Source organism: Emys orbicularis, chromosome 19 (assembly GCF_028017835.1).
Source record: "Emys orbicularis isolate rEmyOrb1 chromosome 19, rEmyOrb1.hap1, whole genome shotgun sequence".
Taxonomy (NCBI): domain Eukaryota; kingdom Metazoa; phylum Chordata; order Testudines; family Emydidae; genus Emys; species Emys orbicularis.
In genome coordinates, this window is record NC_088701.1 from 24,031,693 (window position 1) to 24,059,444 (window position 27,752).

The 27,752-nt window shown below is 58.4% G+C and overlaps 1 protein-coding gene across 1 annotated transcript in view; it reads right to left on the reverse strand.

Annotated features, from left to right (window-relative positions):
- Nucleotides 1-3,488: 3,488 nt before the first annotated feature.
- The window catches only part of NR4A1 (nuclear receptor subfamily 4 group A member 1), a 68,895-nt gene continuing 44,631 nt past the window's right edge, over nucleotides 3,489-27,752 (reverse strand). Inside the window, 6 exon segments of the mRNA XM_065419483.1 lie at nucleotides 3,489-3,745; nucleotides 4,644-4,822; nucleotides 5,443-5,645; nucleotides 6,936-7,087; nucleotides 8,023-8,152; nucleotides 9,263-10,062. Coding sequence (XP_065275555.1) covers nucleotides 3,489-3,745; nucleotides 4,644-4,822; nucleotides 5,443-5,645; nucleotides 6,936-7,087; nucleotides 8,023-8,152; nucleotides 9,263-10,062 — 1,721 coding nt within the window.

A 27,752-nucleotide genomic window follows, 5' to 3' on the forward strand; every position in this document is an offset into this window, starting at 1 on the left:
GTTCTGCGGGAGCCTCAATGGAGTTACTGTCCATGTGCCGCTTGGCCCGGCCCGAGTCAGCGGCCCAGGATTCAGATGGAAAATTCCGTGCCCACGAAGCTGGCCCCAAGCAGCAGGATGCCTCAGGCCGCGATCGCAGGCTTCACCGCATCAAAGGAGGCCATTATTCCCAGGCTCGCTGCCGTGCCATGAGTGACGCAGTACTGCCAGTCCAGCACTCTTCAGCCCGCAGGCTCCCAGTTTTGTAAGGGGGGGGGCACTTCACGTGGCATTGGTGAGACGCCACCTCTGGGGTGGGACACGGCCGCTGTTTAACCATCCCACAGCAACACCCCAAGGGAACTGCTCGCCCAGTGCTGAAATGCAGCCCCGTCTGGGGTGGAACATTCCAGCTACTCAACAGCCACACAGCACCACAACACGTTGAGAGCAGACAGCGGGTGGGCAGCCGCACCTACAGTGCCAGACATGCAGCGGGAAGGTAACGCAGCCCCATGCACAAAGCCCCAGCCAAGCGTGCCAGAGGAGCCAAGGCCCAGCCACGCACCCAGCCTCTGGGCAGGGCTCTACCCCCAGGGGCTCCCGAGGGATGGTCCATCACACCCAGATTACAGCTCAAACGAGCGCAGCATGACACACGCCGAGCCTGGCTGCTTTGCAGTGGGTGGACCCAAAGCGAGACAGATCTGCCGTGATGTCCCCCCTGTCAATTAATCCTCACGAATGGGGGTGGAGGAGGGGCTGGGTTGGGCTGACAGTCCCGGGGGGGCCCCCAGCTTGAGCCCCCGTTTCTAGGCCAGTGCCTTCATGTGGCGCTGGGGAGGGCTCTGCACTTTTGCAGCCCCGGCGTCTCGGTTGGGCACCCACAACTAATCTTTGGGGGACCTCAGCGTGTCCTGCTCTGGGCGGGGGAGGCCAAGGCAGCCAGGCCGGACCGGTCCGTGCCCACGGGTGCTCGCTCGGCTGTGCCAGGTTCCCCAGCTCCTCAGGCCGCTCCGGGGACAGAGCAGGAAGTCAGACCCGCGCACGACCCCCCACTGCAGCCCGGCTCCGGCCTCTGCCTCCCGGCACTTAAACGCCCGCCTTTGGGCAACCCGGCAAAGCCGGGCCCAGCTCGGCGGCCAGCGGGAGCCCCGCCAGAGAGGGAATCATTGCAGCTGGAGCGAGGGGGGCGGGGGAGATCGAGATTCCCAGGCTATTTCAGGGAGAACAAATCAACAGCGAGACAGGTGCCGAGCCCGCCGCAGCCGCCCGGGGATATTCGTTACCGTCCAAGGGCATCAGAGTTTCCACATGGGCCCACTGTCCAAGCTGTTCCTACGGCCCGGCTTGAGCTGAAATCGGAGCCCCTCGGCCGGGCGGGCGGTTGTTACAGACCGTGCAGGATTGCAGGGGAGCCTCGGCCCAAACGCAGCGCTGAGCCGGGGCCCCGCCAGAGGCCTTGCACGGCTCCGATTCATCTCCTGCTCCGCTGCCAGGCCGCCGCCATTCAGCGCTGCGAATGCTGCGGCTGATCACCAGAGGCTGCAGGCCACGGGTGCACGGTCACTCGTGCGTCACGAGCCCAGGCAGGCGGACGGCGTGGGAGCCAGCTGATCCACAGGCCGGGCTTGCCCTGGGTTCGGCCGCTCAGTAACTCGCTGATGGGCCGGGAAGCCAGCGGGCTAGCCATTGCTGTTGGGTGGAACAAGTCATGAGGGTTCTCGGCCCAGCTAGCCCCACTGCCGGCCGGTCTGGGACCCAAAGGGCCGTGGGAACTAAACATCAAGCTGGCCCCAGCAGGGGAGGTTTGAGACACATGGGCAGAGCTCTCCTGGGGCAGGACAGGCCCGTGCTGGAGCTGCGCAGGGGGTCAGTCTCCAGGGCTCGATCCCCAGAAAGGGCAGCCCAGGCCCCCCTGCATTTACACCAGGGGGATGTGAAAGGAGCGACTGTGCCAGGCTGCCAGCCAGGGCAGCCTGTGTCGCCACTTCGTCAGCCCCACCGACCAGCCGGAGACGGTGCTGCCCGCCAATCGCCAGCAGCAGTCAGGAGCTCAGCTCTGATCTGGAGCTCCCAGCTCCTGCCAAGAGCCCAGCAGGAGACACCGTTCAGGGCGGGGCTGGACGTAAATCTCGGCTTGTCAGCCACCAGAACAGCTGGGACATCCTCCAGCCCACGGGAAGTCGTTTTAGAACACGGGCCAGACGCCACTGGTCCTGCTGTGTCCCCGAGAACAGGATCTGGGGACACTTCAGACCATCTGGATCAGCGCCCAAGGTCCGTCCAGTGTCCCATCTCCGACAGCAACCGCAGGGGAAGGGGCGGGACACCCCCCAGCTGGCAGGCGTGCGATCCATCTGCCCCCCTGCGAGGCCTCGTCCCGCTCCCAAAGAGACCAGCTTCCACCCTGAAGCAGGAGGTTCTGTATCCCTCCCCAACATACAGTTCGTACAGGGCCCAGCGCAATGGAGCCGCGGCCCCAAACCTGCCAGCGTCTCTGCACGATCCCCACTGCCAGCCGCAGCGGTACGGCACAAGCGGGAGAGAGGTACGGCTACCAGGATGTTTTTTATTTCAATATATTAAATATATATTAATCAGAAAAAAGTCACATATGGTAAATCCCGAAAAAATACACAAATATAAATGTTGATTTTTTGTTTTACGTACAAGTTTATATACAGGAAAAGGCCAAAACGAGAGAGGAAGCCCTCCCAGGCACAGAAAGCCACGTGGTTGTCAGCAGATAGAACAAAATAGGCGTCTCCCTCCCAGCCTTCCCAGTGCCCCTTCTCGTCTCTCGCTGCCTCTGCAGTTCTCAGCCGTATTTACAAGGTTTAAACCCCCTCTATTTACAGAGACGTATCTGCAGCGGACAGGCGGGACGCATCCCATGTGCCACGTCCACGGCACGTGTCCGTCGCTCCCTGGGCAGCGTTGCAAAAGCACAAGGGAGGCAAGAAGCCGCTGGGAGGGTCTGGAAACTGCTTGGTTCTGGCAGCTGGGGACGGAGGAGCCCGCTCCCGGCACCATCCCTGCCTGGCCGCAGGATGCAGCAGGCGGGCAGGGCAGGGCACCCCTGCGTTTGTCTCAGGACCAGCCCCTCCTACCCAGCGTGGTGAAGCGCCAGCTGTGGCAAGCGGTGAGTACAGAGCCGGGGCTGTGGGCACAGGGCTATTGGGCGTCTGAGTGCATCACCTTAAAGGCACATCGGGGTTCTCCACAGAGAAATACGTCGCGATCCACGGGTTTGGTACACGAGACGGGATGCGGAGGCCGAGCGCGGGTCAGCCACCAGGAGGTGTGAAGGGCTCTGCCCACTTCCGACAAGTCCCCGAAATCCCGGCTGGCTGTGGGGCTCGCCCCCCCGGTCTCTGGAAATGCTCCGTTGATCGTCCCACCCCCTCCGCTCAGGGGGGAGACGTATCCGTCAAAACTCCCGTTTTATAAAGCGAGCGAGCTCCCCATGGCAGGGGCCTCACGGGTCCCGGGGGGCTGCTCCCCCCTCAGAAGGGCAACGTATCCATGAAGATTTTGTCCACGATGGGAGGGGGCGGCACCAGGTCCTCCAGCTTCAGGTAGAAGATGCGCTGCAGGCCCTGCGTGCAGAGGGTGCGCAGCTCCGGCAGCTTGCCCAGGAGCTTGGACAGGCAGTTGGGGCGGGTCTGCTCGCTCGTGGTGGACGTCACGTGGTCCTTAAGGCAGCCGACGATTTGGTTCTGGAGATCCTCCACTTTCTTGGGGTCCTTCAGCCCGTGGCGGTCTGGAAAGGAGGAGAGGGGCGGTCACTCCCGGCCCGGCCTAGATCCTATAGCGCTGTGTGCACAGCCGGGCCATGGCAAAGCAGGCTTTTGCTCCTGCTGCTGCCTCCTGAACAGCCCCCCAACCCCTGGCCTGTCTCATCCACCCCGAAGAGCAGACAATCTCTGAGGGGAACGTTCTGCACCCTTTAACACAAAACCCTCTTCGAGCAGCAAGGCATTCTGGGAACTGTAGTTCGCAGCGGGCCCCTGGGAATTCGAGGCTATGGCAAGGCATGCTGGGAAAAGGGCAGGAGTCTATACAGGCTCTAGGGCCCCAGCATGCCTTGCTGATCGAGCCGGGTTGTGCTGGAAGCCTGGTTTAAAGAGACAAGCAGATCCTGACAGAGCCTCGGCCCCCCCCGCCTGCAGCCTCCGGGGCTGCTGGGATCCAAACAGGCCTAACTGTCCAGGCCTGCCTAGAGATTTGGGGTGCCCCCCCCCCCCCCGAGATCTTCCCGGGGCCTGGTTCTCGGACGGGGGGTGCGGAAATCAGGCCCCTCTAAGGAGGCTCATATTGTGCCGAAATCAGGAGTCACTCCTGCAAGTTAATAATGGTCAGAGCGAATTCTGCCCCTCGAGGAGCAGAGCGGGGGAGCGGAGAGCTGGAGGAAACCAACTCGCCTAGAGTTCCTGAGCCTTCTCCCACAGCACGAACCCCCCACCCCACCGAGGCCCCGGTCACAGCTTGCAGAAGGCTCTCCTAGTGTTACCGCCCCCCCAGCGTGAGTAGTGCAATAACCCCCCAGCCCAATGCCACAGAGGGAGCCCGTGTCCGAGCTGGGATCAGACCCTCTGGCTCCCAGTCCAGTGACCAGACTTGCCCATCCCTCCCCCGGCAGCCGTGCAAAGCCGCCCCACCTGTGATGATGACGAGAGCTGTGAGGCAGGAGAAGGAGGGGACGTCGATGCTCATGCGGTGCAGGCTCTGGGAGAACTCGAGGATGGAGTCGATCCACTCCCCGAAGCCCCGCACACACTGCATCCGGTGAAGCACCACCCCGTTGCAAAAGATCAGCTTTCCTTCCTCTGGCTTCGACCTGCAAGAGACAGGACAGAGCCGCACCTGGTCAGGAGAGAACGGAGGGCAGGCCAGGGGCTCTGCCGGCAGCAGATTGGGAGTGGGGCAGGGAGCAGGGGCAGAGCAGAAACCAGAGATGTAACAGAGGGAGCCTGAGCAGAAGGGAGTACCGGTGACAACAGCCAGGATCCCGGCCCAGTTAGCCAGGCACTAGGGGCCCTACGCAGCAGGTCTGACGTTCAGAGACTCTGGCACCACAGGACCAATCATAGAATATCAGGATTGGAAGGGACCTCAGGAGGTATCTAGTCCAACCCCCTGCTCAAAGCAGGAACAATCCCCAGACAGTTTTTTGCCCCAGATCCCTAAATGGCCCCCTCAGGGATTGAACTCACAACCCTGGGTTTAGCAGGCCAATGCTCAAACCACTGAGCTGGGCTGTCCGAGTGGAGGGGATGACCCGAGCAACAGCCTCCTTTGAAACTCTAATGGTAGATGGTTTTGCCCAAGGTCCTGATCTCTGTGCCCATCCACCGACCCAGGCTGCCACATCACCATCCCGTGTCTCTAATCTCGGTGTCCAGCGGCCACCTGGCTCTGGACAGGGCTGGGCGGGTTACGGAGCAGAGCGGTAGTTACCTGTAGGCCAGCCGCAGAATAAAGAGCTCCAGGAACGCAGATTCCAGAAGCAGGTCCTGATCCTCCTTGGGGAGCTCCTGGAACCCTTGGATCTTCTCCGCCCACTTGCGGATCACATCCATGGAGCCGGTGAGCAGGTCGTAGAACTGCTGCACATCCACGCAGTCCTCCTTCTCGAACTGGTAGGAGAGAGACTCCTGGAACTGCCAAGCACATGGGCAGGGTTAGCTTCCCGCAGGCCGGGCCTCGGACCGCGCAGCTACTCATTGCAGTACGAGTCCCGGGAGAGCGGCCGGAGCTGCGTCTCTCAAAGCCATCGTACACCCTCCAGGTTAATGCATGGGCAGCAGAAAGACAGGAACCCGCACACATCTGGGCCTGGGCATTTTCTGCTGCCCCCAGCACCGACTACAGGTCTCCTGGGTTCTCGTTTGGGCTGCAGGAAGGAGTGTGCCTAGTGTTAAAGGGAGGAGGGCTGGGAGTCAGGACTCCTGGGTTCTCTGCTACTGGCTTAATCTGTGACTTTGGGCAATTCATTGCACTGCCCTGCCTCAGTTTCCCCCAAGTAAAATGGGGATCGTCCCTAAGTCGCTGGGGCGTTGGGGGGGTTAATGGTTTACTGTTTCTGAAGGTCACGGCGCTCCCTGGATGAAAGGAGCTGGATTGGTCCCTGAGCCTCCAGTCCAACCGGCATTTCACTGCCGAGGTCAGAGCCCAGAGCTCCAGCTCCGGGATAAATTCAATGACAGGCTCAGAAACACAGTTGGTGGGATTCATTTGCAGACAAATCCATCTGGGTGCAGAATGCTGGGCAGAGAACCCAGGAGTCCTGACTCTCAGCCCCCTTTAGCCACTAGACAACACAACCTCCTAGGGCCCAAAAGAGAACCCAGGAGTCCTGCAGCCAGGGCTAGGTGCTAGATACCCTGTGTGCATGTGGGGAAGCTGACTGGGTCAGGTAAGCCTGAGTGTGTGGTCAGCACAGACGGCCCCGTGAGCACTGTGCTGCTTTCCTCCAAGAGCCTGAGACCTCCCAAGCCACAGGGAGCCCTGTAGTGAGGCAGGGCACGGCTGGCCCCATGGGACAAGCTAGGCACAGACAGGAGGTGGCACAGCCTGGAACAGAACCTCCGAATCCTGCCACTTGGTGCTCTGCTCCAACTCACTCTCCCTTCCTACGGCTGGGGAATGAACCCAGGAGTCCTGCCTCCTAGCTCTCTAACCACTGGGGAACACTGCCTTCCCAGAGCTGGGAAGAGAACTCGTGTGCCCCGCGCACTAACCAGCAGACCATGCTGCCCCAGTCGTACAGCGCCGGAGCTCGCGTCCTTTTATGGATGGCGAGGGCTCCAGGATCCCTTCTCTAACTGCCCACAGGCCCTAGGGCTTCGCCCCCCAAAGCTCTGCTGACACGTGGCAGGGAGCCAGCCCTCGGAGGCGCCCTTGCTCCGGGAGCCCTAGGATCCTGGCCCCTGGCTGCGAGCGGCAGGTACCTTTGAATAGTCCAGCTTGGTGGCACTGGGTACGGAATCGATGTGCGCCCTGACGAGCGACGTGATGAGGCTGACGGGGGAGGCGTCCTGGGCCTGCTTGGGTTTGGATGGGAGCCGACCTCGGCGCCCCTTCAGGCTGTCCGTTCGGACCACTGGGGAGAGAGGAAAGGAGAACGCGGCTCAGGCAGAGGAAGCGGGTAGGTGGCGCAGAGCGAACCTGGCTCAGGGCAGCAGGGGCTGGACGTTACCGTCTGAGCGTGAGGTTTGGCCCTTTGCAATGGACAAGCCGTCATGGCTCTAAGCGGCCCCCTGGCCCCACACATAAGCTGCCCCGGCACATCAAGCATTGGCAAAAGCAATGCTACCTAACCGCCGCTGGAACCGAGCGCGCCATGGAGAGGAGCGAGCCATGTCCAGAGAAAACGGGACACTGGGGCGGGGAAGAGACTCAGCAGGGTGGGGACGGCTCCCTGCACATCCCGTCCCTGGTTGGTTGCGGCTGCAAAAAACACAGGGGAACGGCATGCACAAACAGATCCATGCGCACGGCTGGGGATTGGCTGCAGGCACACACAGGGGCTGGGGGCTGGGCTGGGCGGGGGCTGACAAAAGTTTGCCCCTAGAATGTTGGGAAATCTGGGGAGATCAGATGGTTGTGATGATGTGTCCACCCACTAGTGTCCAAGTCTCGCAAGAACAGCTACTGTGTTCCTTGTGAGATTCCAGCCACGTCTCCCCCACCCCCAGCCCATCCTGTTCTGGATCCAGCCTGGAATCACAGCCACGGAAAGGCAAGCGAGCATGCGCGAGCGATGCTAAATTGGTGGGAGCTGTAAGAAAACAGCAGCACGAGACTGGGCCTGGACGTCCATACACCTGGGGACAAAGGAGCAGCGCGGTGTACCGGCAGCGGGACGGGAAGAGCAGGAGTCAGGGCTCAGCTGCCAGGAACACACGAGATTTGTTATGGGGGCTGGACACAACTCCGGCTCTCCAGCCGGCGCCGTCACTACCCAGGGATTTTCCCTAAGCCCCGGCCTAGCTAGAGCCAGCCTGGCAGAGGGACACCACGTGTCGAGCTCTGTACCTTCTTTGACCATGCCCACGGCGAGGCACTTCTGGAAACGACAGAACTGGCACCGGTTCCGCCGCCTCTTGTCCACAGGGCAGTCTTTGTTGGCCAGGCAGATGTACTTGGCGTTCTTCTGCACCGTGCGCTGCATGGAGGAGGAGAAACAAGGGAGCGCATCAGCCTCCGGCGAAGAGGGAGAGCGAGATCCCGGGTGCCCAGAGCCGGGCCCGGACGGAACAAAAGCCCTTCTGTCCCCCTAGTATTTTTATAGCAGCGTCCCCGCCCCACGGCGCCTAGTTTCCAGTTTCACATCTGAGGAGCCATGTTCCCAGGACACGAGAGGGGGAGGGAAACACATTGCTCTCCGGGGGGGCGCCCGGACAGCCAGCCACACCTGCACACGTCCATCTGCAGGCAGGGACAGGGGGAGACTCGACTGCCTGCTCTTGGTCTGAGTGGTCGCTCCCGCTGGGCCCCGATTCCCCTGCCCTGCCCCCCACCCCGGGGACTCGGCGCCATCCTCCCCGCCCGAGACACGGCTTCTCTCCCCCGCAAAGAGCCAGCGCTGCACGGCGCAGGGACCGCAGCTGCTCCCCGAAGGGGCCTGGATCTCAGCACAACCCGAGGCCTCCCTGAGGCGCCTGGTGCTGGGCCAGAATCACTAGCCGCTTTGGAGACCCTGGGCCACGAGGCTCATCCCCCAGCCCTGCCCCCAATGCACAAGCTATGCCAGGCTTCCCCCTCCCCACGTGTGTAACGTTCTGAATCGGGGCCCAAGGGCGTGAGGGGAAAGGGAGGGAAACCACCAGAGCCACCAAGATCTTCCCACGTGGCTGGGGGTTCTGGGCCCGGCCCGAGCCCCCTGAGGCTGCGCACGGAGGCCGGTGCTCTGCATAACGGGGGCCTTGGTGACGGCTCTCTGCACAACACTCTGCCCCCCCCACTCCCCCAAGCCAAGCCTAGTCAGGGGCGCACAGGGGCTCGCCCCATGCAGAATGGCCAAGAGGAAACCCACAGACTCCTTCACTCAGCACATCCATCGGGGCTCCCTCAGGGACCCCACCCACATCCCAGAATCCTCTGCGCTGGCTGCAAAGGATTCTGGGGCCCATCTGGGAGCAAGACCAGCCATGCGCTGGGGGCAGAGTGGGGAGGTTGTGGGCCTGCCTGCTGGCGAGCGGCCATTGGCTCTGTGGGTTCTCAGGCATTGCCCTGGGTCTCCCCTGGCCCCACATCCCCACCCCCGGCCCCGTACCTTGAAAAAGCCCTTGCAGCCCTCGCAGGTGCGGACGCCGTAGTGCTGGCAGGAGGCGTTGTCTCCACAGACGGCACAGCGCCCCTCGTTGGCCCCGGGGCTGCGTGTCTTGGCCGGCGACAGGGAGCCATCCATCAAGGCGGGGCTCTCCAAGTGCGGGGAGGCCTGGCCCAGGGACAGGCCGGAAAAGCCCACCGGGGAGCTCTGGGAAAGCGCGAAGACCTCAGCGTCCAGCCGGTGCGCGGCGGCCGGCGGCACCTTGAGGGGGCTCTGGGGGACCCCGGGGCTGGGAGCCGAGGGGCCGAAGAAGAAGGCTGGCTGGGAAGAGTTGCTTTTCGGCTGCTCCGCCCAGGGCCTCATGCCCTCGTAGTTCTGAGTGGGCGAGTAGGGCCCAAAGGAGCTCTCCCACGCCGAGACCTGCGGGGTCTGGAAGCCTGGGGTGGACGGGGACGGGATGGAGCAGGGGCTGCCGTAATAGTCCGAGCCGCTCGAAGACATGGTCTCGTCCAGCTGGCTGCTGAAGGAGCCGGGGTAGCAGCCATATACCTGGAAGTCCTCGAGTTTGAAGGAAGTGGGTTGGCTGGAGGCTGGGATCTGGTACAAGAACGTGTCGAACTCCCCGCTGTAGTTCTCCATGAAGGTGTTGAAGCTGGGCAGGGAGGTGGTGGCCGCGATCTCGGTGTTGACTAGGTCCATTGTGAACTTGCTGAGCTCGGGAGTCAGGAAGTCTGCCGGGTAGCGCTCACAGGGCCCTCCGCTCTGAGGCAAGGTCCCATGCTGCATTTGGATACAGGGCATCTCTGAGCAAGGGGGCAAAGGGAAAGGCAGAGGCGTTAACATCGGGCTGGAATCGCACCCGCTCCCCAGGCCACAGCTCCCCATTCATCGGGTAGAGAACTTGCGCAGGGCACCAGCTCAGATGTGCAGCACGTGCCATGCGGGAGGCGGGCTCTAGCCTTTCCCACGGGCCCCAGGGAAATGCCTCTGATCGGGGGGTATAGAGTGAACCATGGATAAGGCACCGGACTAGGAACCAGGAGACCTGTCTTCTATTCCCAGCTCAGATGCCTTGGGCCAGTGGCTCTCAACCTTTCCAGACTATTGTACCCCTCTCAGGAGTCTGATTTGTCTTGCGCACCCCCAAGTTTCACCCCACTTAAAAACGACTTGCTTCCAAAATCAGACAAACATACAAAAGTGTCCCAGGCACGCTGTCACTGAACAATGGCTGCCTCTCATTTTTACCATAGAATTATTAAATAAATCCACTGGAATATAAACATTGGACTGACATGTCAGTGTATGGGATATAGAGCAGTATAAACCACTCATGGTCCGTATGAAACTGTAGTTTGTGCTGACTTCGCTAGTGCTTTTTATGTCGCCTGTTGTAAAACTAGGCAAATACCTAGATTAGTTGACGTAGGCCCTGGAAGAGCTCTGCGTACCTCCGGGGTACAGGTTCCCCTGGTTGAGAACCACTGCCTTGGGCAAGCCACCTTCCCTCCCACGCCTGTGTTTACCCTGTGAGCGATTTGGGGAGGGACTGGCTCCCCAGCCCCTACCGTAATCTGCATCATAACAGAGCGACAGGCCTAAAGCCACAGGGGTGGCACCTTGGCAACACTTGCTGTACAAGAACGAACGGCCCTGATCCCAAGAGGTGCTGAGCATAAAAGGAGCTGGCCAGGTCTCTGTGCAGTTCTGGGCTGGCCAGATCGCAAGCGGGAGAAAGAAATTCTATCCTCGAGTGGCATGAGCTGGTCCCTCTGCCCTTCCCGCTGGGGGGCCCTAAGCCAACAAGCCAAGGCTGGCTGGACCACGGCACGGAGGCCGAGCTCTCCGCTGCTCCTCGAAGGCGGTGCCTCGGCCGAGCACGGCATGGGGCTTGCTGCTGCCTGAACTTGGGCACTGCAGGTCCCGGGGGAGATGGCCATACGCACTAAAAGCAGGTGCTTCAGGGTGAAAACCCACAGAGGGAAATTTCACCAAACTCAACGAAAATCCACCCGCTTGCTGACGTCTACATTGCTAGAAGCATCTGCTCCACCACGCCAAGGTGGGGGCTCGACTCTGCCTCGGTCACAGTGGTGTAATCAGGAGTAACTCCACCCAAGTCAATGGCGTTGCCCGAGCCCCTGGTGGGCTCTGTGAACCGAGGTGTAAGGCCAACCCCCACCTTGGCCCCAGCGACCTGACGAGTGAATGGGGACAGGAATTCACAGGAGGAAGCCGTGAGCCTTGGTGTGTGAGAAGGAACCGAGGACATGGCTGTTTTGACAAGCTTGTATCTCACACCGGCCTGACATTAGCCAGCCATGGAGCAGCGCAAATTAAGGCGGTCAACGCTGCACTCAAGGTGTTTGAAGCCGAGCTAAAGAACTGGCTAGCGCTGGAGACGGGGCTGAAGGTGGAGTCACACGGCTGAACCATCAGCCCCAACTGAGAGGAATGGTCGTTCTTAGCTGGCCCCGTTGGGCAGAAAGGCCATTGACAGAAATGCTTTCACCACAAACGGAGGGAATCGCAGAGCTGCCAAAGGGCCCTGGGGTGGCCCTGCCTCCCCACCCCAGGGGCTTGGCGGGGAAGGTTTGCTGGGCCAAAATACTAGGCTCCAAACCTCCTGGGTGGGAGCGTCGGGTGCAGAGTTTTGATCCTAATTCAAAAGCCAAACATACAGCACGGGCCAGACTCCAGGAACCCTCGGCTCCTGGTTAGGAAGCTAAGTACGGGCCAGGCTCCCAGCAGGTCCTACGCACCCGCTCGCCTGAGCTCTTCGGACACTCCTGCCTCCCAAACGCCACAGCGGAGTGCGTCTCTGCTGCGTTCCCTCCTGCCAGCAGCCAGCGAAGGGAGCAACCGACTTTCACTGGCACCAAACGAGGCCACTTCGGACTAGAACAGGCCAAGCAGGGCTGAGCCAGCAGCTCTGCAAAGCGTCAGAGCTGTGATCGGATGGCGGACGAGGGCGCAGAACGGCGCCTCCCAGACCTGCGGTGCACACGCAGCTCGCTGGGTCGTCCCTACCTGAGGGGCTGCCGCAGCAGATGAACAGTGTCCCGGCAGCCCCGGCACGGCACAGACATAGCAAGAGCCAGGCCCTGCCCCAGAGGTGTCAGTCTCGGCAGACAAGACAGAGAGCGGGGAAGGGACTTGCCCAAGGCCACGCCGTAGGATACCCAGGCGTCTGGCACCCCAGCCCAGCGGGGTCCTGTGTCTGCAGCCATTCGTACGGACTCTGCCCCATTGCCACATCGTGGTGAGGGCACACTCAGGAGAGTCCCTGCAAACCTACCACCCTGATTTTCCAGGCCCATCCCAGTGCCCCCCGACTGACCTGCTCCCCTCACTGGGCAGAGTTTTGTGCCTGTCTCCGGGCACCCGAAGGAGTTGCTGGCCAGCGGCAGGACCAGCAGGCTGGCTCAGGGCACGGTGCCCCACCAGGCCGGTTCCACCCTTTCCCTCCTAGGGGGACCAAAAGACACCTCTATTGGCTTGGCATGCCCCCGAGCACTTCGCGTTTTGCACCTGGACCCACGCAGCCCCCCACCCCCCAGCTCCAGAGGAGCCATCTTGCTCTTGAGTTCTCACATTGAATCTGCGGCAGGGGAGGTGTTTGATAACTGCCGGCGCAGAATGGTAACCGACCCGTGCCGCTTTGCCAGCTCGCTTTCCTTTCCGACACGCCGGCCGGCCGGCCTCCCTCGCTCAACCCGGGGGCAGCAGGGCTGGAGCAGCAGACGGGGCCATATAGAGGAGAGACGTAACAAGAGTCCCCAGGCAAGCCGAAAGCCAAGACAGAAGTAACCCTTGCAGCAAGATGATAATGTAATTCATATCGCAGACCTTTAAAGGTCATCTTCTGATTGGCCGAGAAGCCGTCCTTAACGGCCTGCAAAGGACGGCGGAATGTGGAGACATAAGAATTCCCAGCAGCGTTGACACGGTTGCACCATCAGAACAAGGTTACAACGTTCTTCTGGGGCCAGCTGCTCCTTATTCAGGCAAAACTCCCATTGGCTTTGAGAACAGACTTCAGGACCTAGCCTGGTTATTTAAAAAGATCGATCCACATACAGCTCACAGCATCAGCGGGCCACTGTCCTCAGCCAGAAGTCACGCAGAGCGACAAACTCACACCCCACCCAGCTCAACGGAGACGGATTTGCTCCAGTTTAACGACATTCTCTGCTCAGAGGCCCAGGCTGGGGTCCCCTTAGCTGCAAGGAAGGGTTGGCCTGGCAGGTCAGGCTCCGACCGAACGCTCAGGAGATCTAGGTTTATTTCCCACATCTCCCTTGGGACTCTCTGGTCCCGGGTCCCCCAGATGAAGAACTGGGATAATAATCATTCTATTTTGAGCGGAAGCTTTTTGGGGCAGAGAACCTCTTTTTCTACGTTTGTGCCGTGCCCGGCCCAGTAGGCCCCGGACCTCAGCTGGGCTCTGCAGCTGCTGGCAGAATACAAATAAATAATGAATACGAATGAACAAAAGGCTCATCGGGGACTTTTCCTGGTAAAGGGAGACCCAGTCAATGTGTTTCACAAGGGACAAAGCAGTAAAATGGCCTCATTAGCCAAGCAAAGTACTCGCAGGATCTCCTGTCCCCATCGCGATGTGCAGCCCAGTTATTCTGGGTTCCTAACCAGAGGCTTGGCTCTCGGCAGTTAACAACTTGCTGGGATTCGCAGTAGCCAAAGCCGGTCACCGATGCGCTCAGCCCGCCCTTAACGGTGTCTCTGGAGAAGATCTGAAGCGCAAAGGGCCAGGTCCTCCGCTCACGTACGTCACTCTGGCACCACGGAAGTCCATGCAAGGTTGATTTACACCAGCTGAGGATCTGGCCCTGGCGTCCGAGAGCAAAGAGCCCAGCTGCCCTCTCTCTTTGGTGCCAGCTAAAAAGCACATGGTGCTCAATCAGTAACGATGGTACTGACGGCTTTCCTCCAGTCCTATGTTCTGATCATATTTTCCACCATTGTGGATGACAGACATTATATAGACACACTATGCACACCTCCACAGCCAGAGCGGTCACTACGCTGCAAAACAGACCCATTCAGAACTCATGAGCAGCAACAGGGCGAAAACTCAAGGCACCTGCGCTCCATACGCCCAAGCTCCAGCTGCCTGAGCCATCAGCTGTTTTCAGTATAGGGCTTATGACACACAGTTGGGTCATTCTAATTCTAACCAGCAGAGGGACCCCTCCCGCTCACACACTATTTACTACCGTCTACACCTGTTCCCCACCTCTGCTCTGCCATCGTGGTAGTCACATCAACAGAAAGAACTGCATTGGCTTGTTGTTGCTATAGCAACCCAACAACGCTACACACTGCTGAGCCTTTATGTTGTTGGGTTTTTTTTAAATGCAATTTGCTTTGAGTATAAATCACCACCACCACCAAGGGCAAAATATGTGATGCCTCGGCCCGCATGGCCTGAGCCTCCTCACAAGGTTTGTCAGCATTCTCTCTCCCCTTCATAGGGTGACCAGACAGCAAGTGTGAAAACTCAGGACGGGGGTGGGGGATAATAAGCACCTATGTAAGACAAAGCCCCAAATATCGGGACTGTCCCTATAAAATCAGGACATCTGGTCACCCTACCCCTTCACAGCTTACGTTTTAAAAATTTGCAAGGGAATGGTCAACAGGAAAAGTCGATTTCCTGGACGATTAAAGCTTACTCTGGGTTTTCGCAGGCGCTGCTTGCTTATTCAAATTTATTTTTTCCTTCCTCTTTTTAAAATTCTCCTTAAAGGAGACCGATACACAGATGATGATGTTTTAAAGCAATAGAAAAATCCCTCACATGCGCCCCCTGCAGTCTGCCAGATAGTACTTCAAAAATTACCATGCACTATGGACTTGTGCACTTGGTTGCACCGACGTACATCTGGAGCAACACGACTGAAGTCACGCTGGATTTCCAGCAGGGTAAACGAGAGCAGAATCTGTTCCCCTCTCTAACTACTCTCCTATGATTCTAATATGTAGTCTGATCCAGGGAGATGCTGCAGATAATGGCTCAAGACCAGGCCTGTTAATTTTTGATACAATGAGTATTTATAAGGTGCCCCTCCCTGTGGGATCCAGAAAAATGCATGACCCCCTGCGATCGAATACTGTCGCACAGGGGGTGACAGCACCATGTTCACAAGTCTTTAGCCAAAGCACAAGAGCGCCTCACCTCCCCTCCCCCCAGGGGGCAATAAATCGACTTTGCCAGCCTTTCAGCAAGTTAGAAATGAACGGAGCCTGGGTGGTGAATCTGGTTGCCAGGTGTGTCAAGGCAAAGCTGCGTCTGTTGCTTGGGTCCAGCCAGAAACTGCATTCCTCCCCCCCACCCCAGCAGGATCCAGGCTCAGCAACCATATAAAAGGGAGCAAGGTGGGGTCTTTCCTGATTTGCTCCCCTGCACCGTGCTGGTGCCAAGTTGTTTTGCAAGTCAAAATTCAGAGGGATTTTATTTTTATTTAAAAAAGAAACAAAAAACCAGCTGCTCTGTTCAGAGGCTAGACCAGCCACGCAGCAGAAAGTCCACTCAACGTTTGCTGTTCTACAGTCGCTCTGCACACGGGTCAAAGGAGGGTCCCCGTTTGCATCCCAGAACTGTCAACACAAAATACTATTGGCAAAACCAATGAACTGACCATTCGATTAAAGCAGGGGTTTTCAAACGTCATTGCACCACGACCCCCTTCAGACAACAAAAATTGCTACACGACCCCAGGAGGCCAAGGATCAGAGGGGTAGCCGCGTTAGTCTGCGTCCACAAAAACAATGAGGAGTCCGGTGGCACCTGAAAGACTAACCGATTTATTTGGGCATTATTTGGGCAGGGGGGCCAGGGACAAAACCAAAGCCAGAGCCCCACCGCTCTTGACGCGGGGGGGGGGGGGGGGGCGCAAAGCCAAATCTCAAGGGCCTCAGCCCCAGGCAGGAGGCCTGGAACCTGAGCGCCCCCCCCACACACACACTCAGGGCTGAAGCCCTTAGGCTTTGGCCCTCGGCAATGGGGCTCTGGCTTTGGCCCTGGGCCCCAGCAAGGCTGCCAACCCTTGGCGACCCCATTAAAATGGGATCCCGACCCACAGTTTTGAGAACCGCTGAAATAAAGTGCCCTCCTGGATGCCTTGCTAAAGGCAGGGGATTTCAGAGGTGTGTGTTTATGTTGCAGTGTCAGATGACAGTAGAAGAATTATTACATTTAAAGCGGTCTGAAAAAAGTGTGTGTGTGTGTGTGTGTGTAAAACCTGGGAGCAACAGCTTTGCTAAAACAATGCTCAAAGTGAGCCCCTCAGGGACTCAACACAATTTACACACTTTTTGACTGGGCCAGGTCTGCAACCCCTTGCAACGCCCCCCTGCTGGCCCCCACATACTTTAAGCACTGCACTTAAACCAGCAAAACAAGGAAGCCGAGCGCCAACCTGGACTGCAGAAAGGAGGACAGAGCTCTGGACACGGGCAAGGTGGTCATTTGCAGAGGGGCTTTAAAGAGCTGTTGGAGAGCTCCCGTTACTTTGCCATATGCCCACAGCAATCCTGACCCACGGTCACTTCTCACGCAGCCGGCCCTCAGGGCAACACACAGCATCAAATCTGATCCAACGCAAGAGCCCCCCACCTCCCTCCAAATCAAATGGACACAGCTGCTTTTAGACAGCAAAGAGCAGCAGCAGACACTGCCCCTGCAACCGCCACACCCCCCCAGCACAATGTCAATCAAGACTAGAAAAATAAAACCACCCCGCTCAGCGCCACCTGCATGCACCCCCCAGAACTCCCAGGTAGGGTTCCTGCAACTTTAGACTCCCCCCCAAGCCAATGCAGCCTGTAAAGGTACCCAGTTCCATGGACAGGAATGCCCCCCCCCCATCCCACCTTGCACTTTAACTCTGCACAGGAGACAGCAGCACCGCCCCCCTCCAGGCAACATAAACTGGAGACCCCCCCCTCCCAGACGCCAATCCCATGCCCCAGCTCCCCACCTGCCAGGTGAGCGCACCCCGCCCGGCCCGCGCTCCCACCTGGCAGCACCGCCCCCCGCCATGCAACATAAACCGGAGACCCCCCCCCTCCCTCTCAGACGCCAATCCCAGGCCCCCCCGCCAGGTGAGCGCCCCCCGCCCGGCCCCGCCCGGCCCCGCCCGGCCCGCGCTCCCACCTGGCGGCACCGCTCTCCGGAGCGCTCCGCGGGCCGAGCAAGCCACATACCCGGCTGGACGCGACGGGAGGCGGGCGGCGAGCTGCACTGGAGGCGCCCCGCGGCTGGACGGGCTCGGAGCGGCTCTGGGGCTCCCAGCCCGGCGCGGGGGGATCCTCTTAAGCCCTCTGTGACGCACGGCGCGGGGGCGGGGCCAGAGGAGGGGGGACCCGCTGACGCAGGGCCGGCTGCAGCCCGGGCCATACAAGGCGCGGAGGGGCGGAATGTTCCGGTCCCCGCGGGGCGGGGGGGGCGGGGCGGGCTGGAATGTCTGGGCGGGTGACGCACACGGGGTTCCATTGACGCAGGCCCGCGAATTGTTTGATCTATAAATAGCCCAGCGCTGCCCCTGGCTAAAAATAGACCCCCTGGGCAGGGAGGGGGAGGGGCGCGGGGCCAGGAATAGAAAGCGCCAAAGTGGGGGCAGCCAGGAGGGACAAAACACAGAAGGGGGGTGGAGGGGGCCGGGACTCATGGGGGGGAGAAAGGGGGGGTTGCAGGTGGAAAGATTGAAGTGGACAGTGAAGGGGGGGGAGGGGCTTTATGTCAGAACAGAGGCGGCCCGCGGGCAGCTGTCACCGCGGGTGTCTTTTAAAAAGCGACTTTGGGTCAGGGCTAAATTGGTAAGGAAAGAAGGGCTGGGCCCAAGCAATTGTTTTCCATTCATAACTGATGCAGCAGCCCCAGAGGTGCCCGGGCTCAGCCCTGCTTTAGGGTCAGGGAAGGGGGGCTCCCGGCTGGTTGCGGGCCCTCCAGAAAGGCGGGGAGGGGAGGGGATGAGAGGAGAATTGCCTTGTTTGATTGCAAAACTACTTACCCACACCCAGTTCTAGGACTGCCTCCAGGTATACAAAACTGGCACGCCTACGAACGGCCACCTCTGTTTGTTTTTAACCGTTATGGAGGATGCTTCCTATACGTTGAATGAGCGTTTATTGCAAATCTCACTCAATGTTTATGGTCCTGCAAACATTTCTGCAGAGGCTGAAAATAAGCATGTGATCATTAACTTCAAAGCGATTTACTCTTATTTAAATTTAAGTCTGTGTATTAGTGCAGGATTGGGGCCTGAACTTTACATAGCAAGTTTTTAAGCTCACCCAGGTTTGCACTCACAAACACACCCAGTTTTACTGCCCCCCTTCCATAAAACACACCCAGAATATTTTGCAAAACTGGGATCTCTTTACACTTACTGCCCTCCCACTAAAACAAACAAACAAACAAAGTCACCTAGAACATTTTGCTAAACTGGGGTAATTTCCAGTTTCCTGCCCCTCTGAAATACAACTGGGATAGTTTGCAAACCTGGGCTCACTTCTAATTGCTTTTGGTTTGCTACTGCTGCTCATCACCGTACATGAGCACATCGGAGAAGCTCTCTGAAGCAGGGCCCATCTTTCTTGTTAAATGTGCGTACACTGCCTAGCATGACAGTGGCCAGCCTGGGGCCTACAGGGGCTACCACCATACAGATTCCATAATAAACATTGGCACTCGCTTTAGCCCGGCAGCATTGCAGCAGGGTGTTTTCAGTACCCGTCAGCGTAAAGAGGGCAATTCCAGCGGTGCAGAATTCCCTGTTCCTTCTCTCAGGGAGATGATTCTGCAGCACCGGACTCATCGCATTTGTTGTCGGAAGGAGCCCTGTGGAAACCCTGCGAGTTCACTCAAAGGCGGGAGGGAAACTAGGGATGTGGGTTACGGAGGATTCTGAAAAACTAGGTCAGTATGGAGCACGTGGCCTCCCGCACCTGTCGCTTCCCAGGATTAATGGGCGAGTCTTTTTCTCCCCTTTGAAGTCACACAGGAAACATGGCCCTGGCTCATCTGAGAGCCCAGCCCCTGGCACACCCCAGAGCCACTCCTCTGCCATTGGGGGGAGGAGACTCCCACCATACCGGTATCCCCTGCAGCCTTCTTACACTGGCTGCACACTCCCTTCTGGGCTGTCCCCAGCCCTGGTGTCGCCACCCTCCTCAGAGTGTCCCCATGCCCTTTCCTCTACCCACAGCCCCTGCTTTATGGTGTAGGGAGGGTACCAGAGTCCACCCCCTAGCCTTGCCTCCAGCTTGCTTGGGTGGCAGCTCCCTTCCTACACTAGGCAGAATAGGCTCCTATAATGCTAATGGTGACAAATGATTACTGGCCATTGCCTTCTGCTGGACCGAATCAGAACTGCTTCCCAGGTGTCATTCTCCCCACACTGCAAAGGGCTAAGGGGGATTCCCCCTCATACTGAGTGCGACAGGGCTGGGCTTTCCAGAAAAGGAGGAGCCGTGTTCTGTGCAGGCTGCCGCTCTGAAATGAAAAAGAGGCTGGGGTGTGCAGCAAAGGGAAAGGGAAACAGACCCCAGCTCCTTTTCCTGTAACTTGAGACGCTTGTTTGCTGCATCAGCACAACAAGGAGAAAATATGTATCGAATACCCACAGGGCTCTGGGAGCCTGGACATAAAAACAGCAAGAGCAGGGTCTGGTTTCCTCCGCCCCGGAGTTAAATCCAGTAACATGCCAATGAGAGCGGAAAGCAACCACCAAATTCAGCAGAAAGACAGCGCAGCCGGGCTCTAGGGACAGACGAACTGGAGCAGTCACCCTCGCACGCGTGGCCAAGTCACTGTTTCAGCCACCGCGAGGAAATTGTTGGGAGAAGCAGAACACCAGCTCCTGGCCTGTTTGGGGACCGTGGATCTGCATTCAGACGACCCCGCAGGTGCAGAACCAGTTCTTATTGTTACAGGCTTGTGTTCGGATAGCACCCCACGGCTGCAGTTAGCAGTGAGGCCTCTATTGTGCAAACACCGACACCCCCTTTGAATTTAGCTCCAGGTCCAAACCAGCTTTGCCCGTGGAGGCCAGTCTCTGCAGCCCACTCAAAAGGTGCCATTATTCACTTTAAGCACAGCAGTGAGACATTCCCAGAGTCCCCCAGGTCACCGGGGTCTGCATACTCAGACACTAACCAGCCTTGTCCCGCTGGGCGAGCCTGCGATACACCTTCCCCTCGGGGACAGGCCTCGCTTCATTTTCAAAGGGGTGGGAGGGGCCCACAAGCCAAGACATTTCAGGGGTCCAGCACCCTCTGCTCCTTTAGAGAACCCCAGCCCCTGGTCAGCTCCACACACAAACCTGTCCCCATTTATTAGAGGTGCATTTAAAAGTCAGTTTAGTTAAACCGGTGCAAGCCCCAGTATGGACGCTCTTAATTCCATTTAAATCCAGTTCATATTGGGAAACGTCGATGCAAGTTAAACCGACACAAGCCAGTTTTAGAGCAACGTAAGTGTGTCCACACAGTGGTTTGCCCCGGTTCAGCTACGCTGGTTTGCAGCTTCAGTGTGTAGACAAGGCCAGGATGCAGAATCACTTCTAGGAGGAGGTTTTTGCACACTCGATTTGAGTTACCAAATGCCCTCAGATCTCACTGCCCTTGCAGAACTCACACAGCACCTTGCAGGATCAATCCCTCTAAAATCTACCCCCTTGGGGTCCCTCTTCTCTGTCCGAGCACCTCTCACGGTGCAGCCCATCCCGTTTGCTAAGGCAGCACCAGTCCAGCAGACAGAAAGGGGGATTTCACAGGTTGGTAAGTCAGCGGCTGGAAAGATTTATGCATTTTCCTATTGTTAAAATATTTTTAGCCCAAGCTCTGGATTTGTTTAAATGCTCACGTTTATAAAAGCAACTGCGTAACAAGATGCGTTTTTATTACATGTTTGTGCTGAGTTCCTGGCTGGCCTCCCAGGGCGTCTGGGCTGGGGAATGTGTCTGTGGGCTGGATTGCTGGGTGATCCTTCCAGCGGTTCCAATCCACTGGCTCAGGAGGGCCCTGCACTGGGTAAATAAATTGTATTCTCGGTAAATAAGGAAAAGACAAAATGAGGAACAGAGCGCGGGGGGAGGGAAATGGAGAAGCCTCTAATATACAAGCTGCTAAATATACATCCAGGGTTAGAGGCTGCATGGCTTTAACTGTGGGTGGAATTTAACCCTTAGCAAGTAGATAGGTCACGGCGTTTATTTTGTACGCCGAGGAACTGAGTGCGTCCAAGCCAGACATTCCCACTGTGCTGCGAGGCTTCCGACAGAGATGCCACTCTGAGCACTTGCTACAGCCGAGAGGGAGGGTGGCGCAGTTGAATACAGGAAAAATACCACAAGCAGGGGGGAATTTAAAGAGGCAGAACTTAATTAGCAGGGTTGGAATTTGGCCAAGACACCAGGGTTCATTCGTGGGAATACAGAAGAACGGCCAGACTGGGTCAGACCAATGGTGCATCTAGCCCAGTATCCTGTCTCCGGACAGTGGCCTGTGCCAGGTGCTTCAGAGGGAATGAACAGAACAGAGCAATTAGCGAATGATCCATCCCGTCGTCCAGTCCCAGCTTCTGGCAGTCCGAGGTTTAGGGACACTCAAAGAATGGGGTTGTGTCCCTGACCATCTTGGCTAATAGCAGTCAATGGACCCATCCTCCACAAACTTGATTTCTTCTTTGAACTCAGTGATACTTTTAGCCTTCACAACATCCCCTGGCAATGAGTTCCACAGGTTAACTGCGTGTTGGTGAAGAAATACTTCCTTCTGTTTGTTTAAACCTGATGAGTATTAATTTCCTTGGGTGACTCCTGGTTCTTGTGGTATGTGAAGGGGTAAATAACACTTCCCTATTCACTTTCCCCACATCATGCTTGATTTTATAGACCTCACATCCCCTCTTAGTCGTCTCTTTTCTAAGATGACCAGTTCCAGTCTTTTTAATCTTGCCTCCTATGGAAGCTGTTCCAGACCCCTCTGCACTTTTCCGAATTCTATCTTTTTTGAGATGGGGCACCCAGAATCTTTAATGATTGTCTGAATAGGACGTAGGGTAACTGAACTGAGCAACTCCCTTTGCCTCACCATTCCTCAGTTTTCCTGTCTCTAAAATGGGGTTGATACTTACCTATTTCACAGGGGAGGAGATGGGATTTGAAGACTTACTAGCTAATCATAAGAGGCTTTGCAATTCTCAGATGACAGAAATCCGCTACAGAAATGCAATGTATCCAATACCAGACTCCAAAGAACCAGACGCTCGGTGAGCCTGACTGCCCGGGGTGTTCTTTGCTTCACCATTTATGTGTCAAAAACCTGAGCACTAACAGCTGGGTGACTCTGAACTCTTCACTGCCAGGGGGCCAGTGCAAAGGTGGCCTAGGAGCCGGAGGCATGGTGGCCGTCTGATGCCTTCTGGCAAACAGGGGCTGGTTTCATGGAATTAGACGGAGTCTAGTGACACAGGGAGGCGGTGTTGTCGAATGGTAAGAGCCGGGATCAGGTCCATGTCTTCAGAAATAGTCACTAATTTGACGTGCTTTGAGACACCTTCAGGAGGTTTGGCACCCAAAAGTAATGGACTCTAAACTCTGGGCCACTAGCCCCCTGGCCCATTCTGCTACAGACTTGCCAGGCACCCTCGGGCAAGTTACTTCCCGGTGCCTTTGTCTCCCCATCTGTGGGGCACGGCTAACGACACCCACCTGATTAAAGCACTTTGCAATCCCTGGCTGGAAAGGTGAGCACATTGGTGCCGAGTCCTGTCACTACGGCCACGGACAGCTGGGGCACGGGAGTGGTCTTGCTGCTAAGAGATGCCAAGGACTATGTGGCGCACAGAATCCCAACCCCCCTGGCTTCTAGAAAGGCTGGAGAGGCGGATTGATGGCACAGCCTCTGAGGGTCAGACCAGGAGGCTCCTGTCTCTGGCCCCAGCAGCTGCCCAGTGTGATGCACAGAAGCTTTTTGAGATAACCTGTCCCCAGGGAAAGCTGCATATCCAGGAAGCTCTTCTGCAGTACAGGAAGAGAAGGGCAAAGAGAGGGTGCCAGTCCCTGCGGCTGCCTCTCTTACCCCTTTGGACCAGCACAAAAGTGCTGAAGTGCCGTTTGCAGACTCCGTGGTTCCTGGAGTGAATGGGCGCAGGCAGGCAGGATGGGCAGCTGCCGGCCTGGTTCTGAGTCATTCACACGAGCCACAGAGCAAGAAAGGCGAGCCAGGAGAGGGACACCGCCGACGGGCGCACTGTGACACCGCGTTGGATTTCCTGGCCCACTTTCACAAGTGACCTAGCGTGTGCCAGGCAAGCAGCAGGTCGGGGAGTTCACTCACGTTGCTGCTTCTCCGAGCAAGCTGGTGAGTGTCAGTGGAGCAGCCAAGCGCACTTCCTGCTTGGTCAGGAATAATCTGTGAATGATGCATCAGGGGGTCCCAGTGGAGTTTCCTCCGAGCAAGAAGGACCCTGGCTGGGGAAATGGAAACATTCGTGTCTGCTGGCAGCAGCCCCAGAGTTGCACTGCCTCAGCCAGAAAAACAAAGAGAAAGATGATCTTGGATGCGTGTTAATTTCGCACCATCCTCGTTAGTGCAGATGAATGAGACTAATGGCGAGAGCTGATTGGCTGACACAGCAGGGCTGGTCTGTTGATTAGAACAGGGGATATCTGGGGATACCCTCGCTCCCAGAGGGTGCTGAGCTCCCACTGACTTCACCTGGAGCAGCGGGTGCTCAGCACCTCTGAGAATCGGGCCCGTGAAGTCCAAAGCTGGGCAGCACCCGTTAGCACTTTCAGAAAATGGTGGCCCCTCCTCGCTGTATCTGGTCATGGAATCCCCCTGGCCCCTCAGACAGCTGAAACCTCCCTGCTTCTCCCCCTCCGAGGCCAGTTCCCTTGGGGGCTGCTCCCTCCACTTGTCTCTTTAGCGTGCCGCCAGGCCAGCACCACACCCGCGGGCTGCACGCGCTGCAGGGGAACAGCAGGTTCTGGCTCTCGGCGCCGTCAGAGTCCCCAGCAGGAGCGGGCGGGGAACCCACCGCACATCTGAGAAGCAATTCGGACAAGTTCCAGATCACTAGATGCATTACGCTAGCCCCTAGAGGCCGCTGGGTAAGATCTGGGCCCTGTGGTGCCGGACGCTGCACACCAAACAATCCCTGCCCCTAGGAGCTCACAGTTCAGGTAGATACGCACCATCGCCACTCTGTTTTACAGCTGGGGGTCTGCACGATGAAGGGGTTTGCCCGAGGAAGCTGAGAGCAGGGCTAGGAGCTGAACCTAGTCACGGTGCAGCGCTGAAGGTGCAGGACGAGCACTGGACTCTCAGAGCCTCTCTCAACCATGACCCGAGGCTGCAAGGCCTCAGCAGGCGGCGTGTGCGGGAGCTTTGCATGCCGGGTCTCCTGCCCCCTGCTGCAGAACGGCACATCTCGAACACCAGTGACAGGTTACACGGCCAGCGAGAACCCAGCGTGAACACCCGCCATGGGCACAGGAAGAGGAAGATTTCAGGCAGCTTGGAGCTAAATCATCGCCAGTACGCTGAGCATGCTGGGAAAATGCCTGTGGCGTGGGCCCCGAGTGCTTGGCCGGGGGGAGTCTCTCAGGAGGGGATGTGTGGCTGGCAGCAGGAGATACAAGCCAGCCTGAATTCCCCATGTTGCAGGTGGGCCTGGGACAAGTTGGCTGTTGGGTTTACTCTTAACCGGTTTAGAAGTCTCTCCCTCCCTCCCCGTCAGTGGTTTGTGCTCCCTGGGACAGCCAAACACCGCAGGATCTGCTGGGTAGAGGTCTGGTAAGCGAGGCAGCTGCCCCCGCCCAGCTCCCATCTCTGCAGCATCACTGCCGTCATGCACTGACACCAGAGACCAAAATCCTGGCCCTCGTGACTTCAATGGAAATCTCCCCCATTGTCTTCAACGAGCTGGAGACTGCAGCTGGCAGACGGTGCCCTCAGCCCAGCCACGTGGGTCTGCAGGAGTTGGACTCCTGGATTCTATCTCCAGCTCTGGGAGGGGAGCAGGTTCCAGCGGTTAGAGCAGGAAGCCTGCAGGCCAGGCATGCCTTAACCACAAGCCCATTGTTCCGCTTCACGTTCTCCCCATTTCACAGATGGGGAAACCGAGGCAGGGAATAGCAACATGGCTCCCCCAGAGTGAAGAGTTTCCCCAGCAGGACCAGTCCCCTGCCTGAACCACTGGCCCCAGCCCCTCTGTACAGGTGCTGTAAGGTATCCACCCTCCCCTACCAGGCCTTGTGCACCTGTGCCGCAGATGCCAGAGGAACCTGTGGCGGCTGCTCCGATTGCCAAGAACCAGGACGCACGAGACCCTGCCCGCTGCAGCTTCAGCCAGGCTGAGACACCTGCAGGGCACACTAAGGGGGCAGGGTGCCAGGGCTCAGGGGGCCTCTGTCCCACTGGAGAAGCCACCTGGACACGCATGGTGCAGGCGAAGGAGCAGCAGAGAGCCACTGGCCCGCTGCCATCCTTGGTCTGGGGATGAAGCGGGGCTCGGCAGCACAGCTGGTTCCAATCACCAGGGGCTTGGCCAGGAAGTGGCTGGGAGCGGGAACTTGGCAGGCCGAGCGCGAAGCATGCATGGACGGGGCCCACGGGGGCGTTGTCAGGCAGCCGCACACCGAGATGGGGAGTTCTCCCCGGCGCTGGACGTCAGCACTCTAATGGCGCATGCTCGCGTCAGCCGGCAGCTGGCCTTACAAGAACATGCCAACTACCATATATAGGCACAACGGGGGGGAGGGGGGCTTTGTGCCCGGCGCTGGCTCAGGGGATGGGGGGGCAGGGTCTTTGGTGGGATCAAAAAGTGACACCCCTCCCCCACGCACACCTGGGAAGTCTCATGCTCTGCTGTAATCCAACAGCCTGCAGAGAGGAGAGATTAACAGCTCCCCTTAGAATACAGCACTTCCATTCCCTTCCCCCCCCCGGAATAGAACCCAGGAGTCCTGGCCCCCAGTAAGCCCCTGCTCTAACCATTAGACCCCACTGTCCTCCCAGAGCTGGGTACAGAACCCAGGAGTCCTGGCTCTCAGTCACCCCGCCGCTCTAACCACTAGGCCCCACTCATTTGCATTCTGTACTACAGGGGTCCAGGAGTTGCCAGGCACAAAGCTCTTGAACAACCAACTGAATGTTCAGGCAGGAGGCGGCCACCCTCACGTTGTGGGCTCTGCCCATGGTGGGGACGGTCCCCAGAGCGTGCTGCACGCCAGTTTGACCAGAGAGGCTTTGCCTGCGAAGAGCCGCAGTCTCTCTCTGTGGAAGAGCACAGGATGCACGTCTGGCCTGCCCGACGCCAGGACGCGTTCACTGGGCAGTGGCCAGACTGGCCCGGGGAGCCCGCGTAGAACGTCGCTTCGGCGCATTTCACCGTAAGCGGGTTCCATCCGGGGGCGCGGGACCAGGTTTTAGCATGGGCGGGGCTGAAAGCCACTGAACCAAACCGCGAAGCTGCACCCCCAGCCCCACCGCTCTGATCCCCCCTGCTCACAGGAGAAGAGAAGCTGCTGCTGTCGCTTGGCAGAGAAGGGTAACGGGATTCCCAGCTCGGGCTGGGCTGCTCCCCACTAGCAAGGCACCCCCACCCAACCCCTCGCTTCCAGTACCCCCCTGCAGGGGGGAGGTGAAGCGCTGGTACCCCTCCTCAGCCCTGCCCCCTCCTCTCCCCATAGCCAGGGCTCTGAGTGCAGCGCTAGAGATGGGGCGGAGAGAATGGGGAGCCAAGGTTCTCTCTCTTTGGCTCTCAGCTCTCCCTAGCAAGACCCTGTGCACAGGACGCGGGCTGGCCCCCGTGCAGTGGGAGGGGAGCGCGGAGTGATGGTACAGGCACAGGGCTGCTGAGATGCACATGACAGACCGGGGCTGGCAATGCTGATGCACCCAGCAATGGAGCCAGCAGCCGCACACAGTAGGGACAGGCCAAAGGGCGCCCGGGAGCAACACATTGCAAACACACAGCTGCTTGTCTAACAGCCCAGAGACCGACAGCTCTCGCCCCCGGGAACCAAGGGCCCGATCCTGCCGCCCTCTAATGGTGGAGACCAGCCTGCACTGACAACACCGCCGGCATTTGGGGGTGGGAGTCAGGTCCCAGCCTGGCTGGACCCCACAGGATCGGAACCCGTTGGCAGGACTGCTACGGCCCCCAGGGGTCTGAGCAGCCTGCAGCCCGGTTCAGGGCCTCCGCTCAGCCCAGGCTCCTGCAGGGCAGAACTGTCAGAGGAGGAGTGACCGACCCTGGGGCGACCAGCTCCCCCCACGTGCCTGTGTGGACGCTCCAATCCCCTTGTCCTAAGCCCCTCCTCCAGCCACTCGCAGCTGAGGATCCACTAGCGGAGCTAATTCCCACAGCACCCCACTGGGCGGTGGGAGTTCCCCCCACTACACAGACTGGGGCAAGGAGAGGCAGTGACTTGGCCAAGGGTACGCAGCAAGACAA